This window comes from Chaetura pelagica, unplaced genomic scaffold (assembly GCF_000747805.2).
Source record: "Chaetura pelagica isolate M959 unplaced genomic scaffold, ChaPel_1.0 scaffold2149, whole genome shotgun sequence".
NCBI classification, from domain to species: Eukaryota; Metazoa; Chordata; class Aves; order Apodiformes; family Apodidae; genus Chaetura; species Chaetura pelagica.
Genome location: NW_009954682.1, coordinates 2887 through 3571, shown reverse-complemented (window position 1 = coordinate 3571; position 685 = coordinate 2887). Strand labels below are relative to the sequence as shown.

Genomic DNA, 685 nt, shown 5'->3' with positions numbered 1-685 from the left:
ACCACCGCAAATACGCCCTGCGCCGGACAGACAAGCCAAAGATGCTGTGCCGCCGGAGGAGGGCAGGGCGAGGGCGCCGGGTGGACATCACCCCCGAGAGCCGCGTCTTGTCCCCTCTTGCCCTGCCTGCCGAGGTGCCCCCCGAGCCTGAGGAGCCCAGCACCCCGCTACTGGCCCCCCCTCCCCCACCTCCCACCACTCTGGACCCCGACGAGGTGTCCAAGGCCCCTGCGACGGGGAAGAAAAACAAGTGCCGAGGGGTGAGGAAGATGGTAGTGAAGATGGCCAAGATCCCTGTGTCCCTGGGGAGGAGGAACAAGACCACCTACAAGGTGTCGTCGCTCAGCAGCAACCTCAACCTGGAGGGCAAGGAGCTGGCGGCCAGCAGCTCCATGGAGCCCACGCCGCTGCTCAAGATGAAGAACAATGGGCGCAACGTGGTGGTGGTCTTCCCCCCAGGCGAGATGCCCATCATCTTGAAGCGCAAGAGGGGCAGGGCCCCCAAGAACCTGCTGCTGGGCCAAACCAAGCCCAAGGAACCCGTCCCGGAGGTGAAGAAGAGGAGGAGAAGGAAGCAGAAGCTGGCTTCCCCTCAGCCATCCTACATCGCCGACACCAACGACAGCAAGGCTGACTACTCGGACGTGTTGGCCAAGCTGGCCTTCCTCAACAGGCAGAGCCAGTG

General features: G+C 64.1%; 1 protein-coding gene across 1 annotated transcript in view; it reads left to right on the top strand.

Moving 5' to 3' along the window:
- AHDC1 (AT hook, DNA binding motif, containing 1) overlaps positions 1-685 on the top strand; it is a gene marked incomplete at its 5' end in the record, with an annotated part of 5032 nt that overhangs the window by 1493 nt on the left and 2854 nt on the right. Inside the window, one exon of the mRNA XM_010005614.1 lies at positions 3-682. Coding sequence (XP_010003916.1) covers positions 3-682 — 680 coding nt within the window. The remainder of the gene's footprint in view (positions 1-2; positions 683-685) is intronic.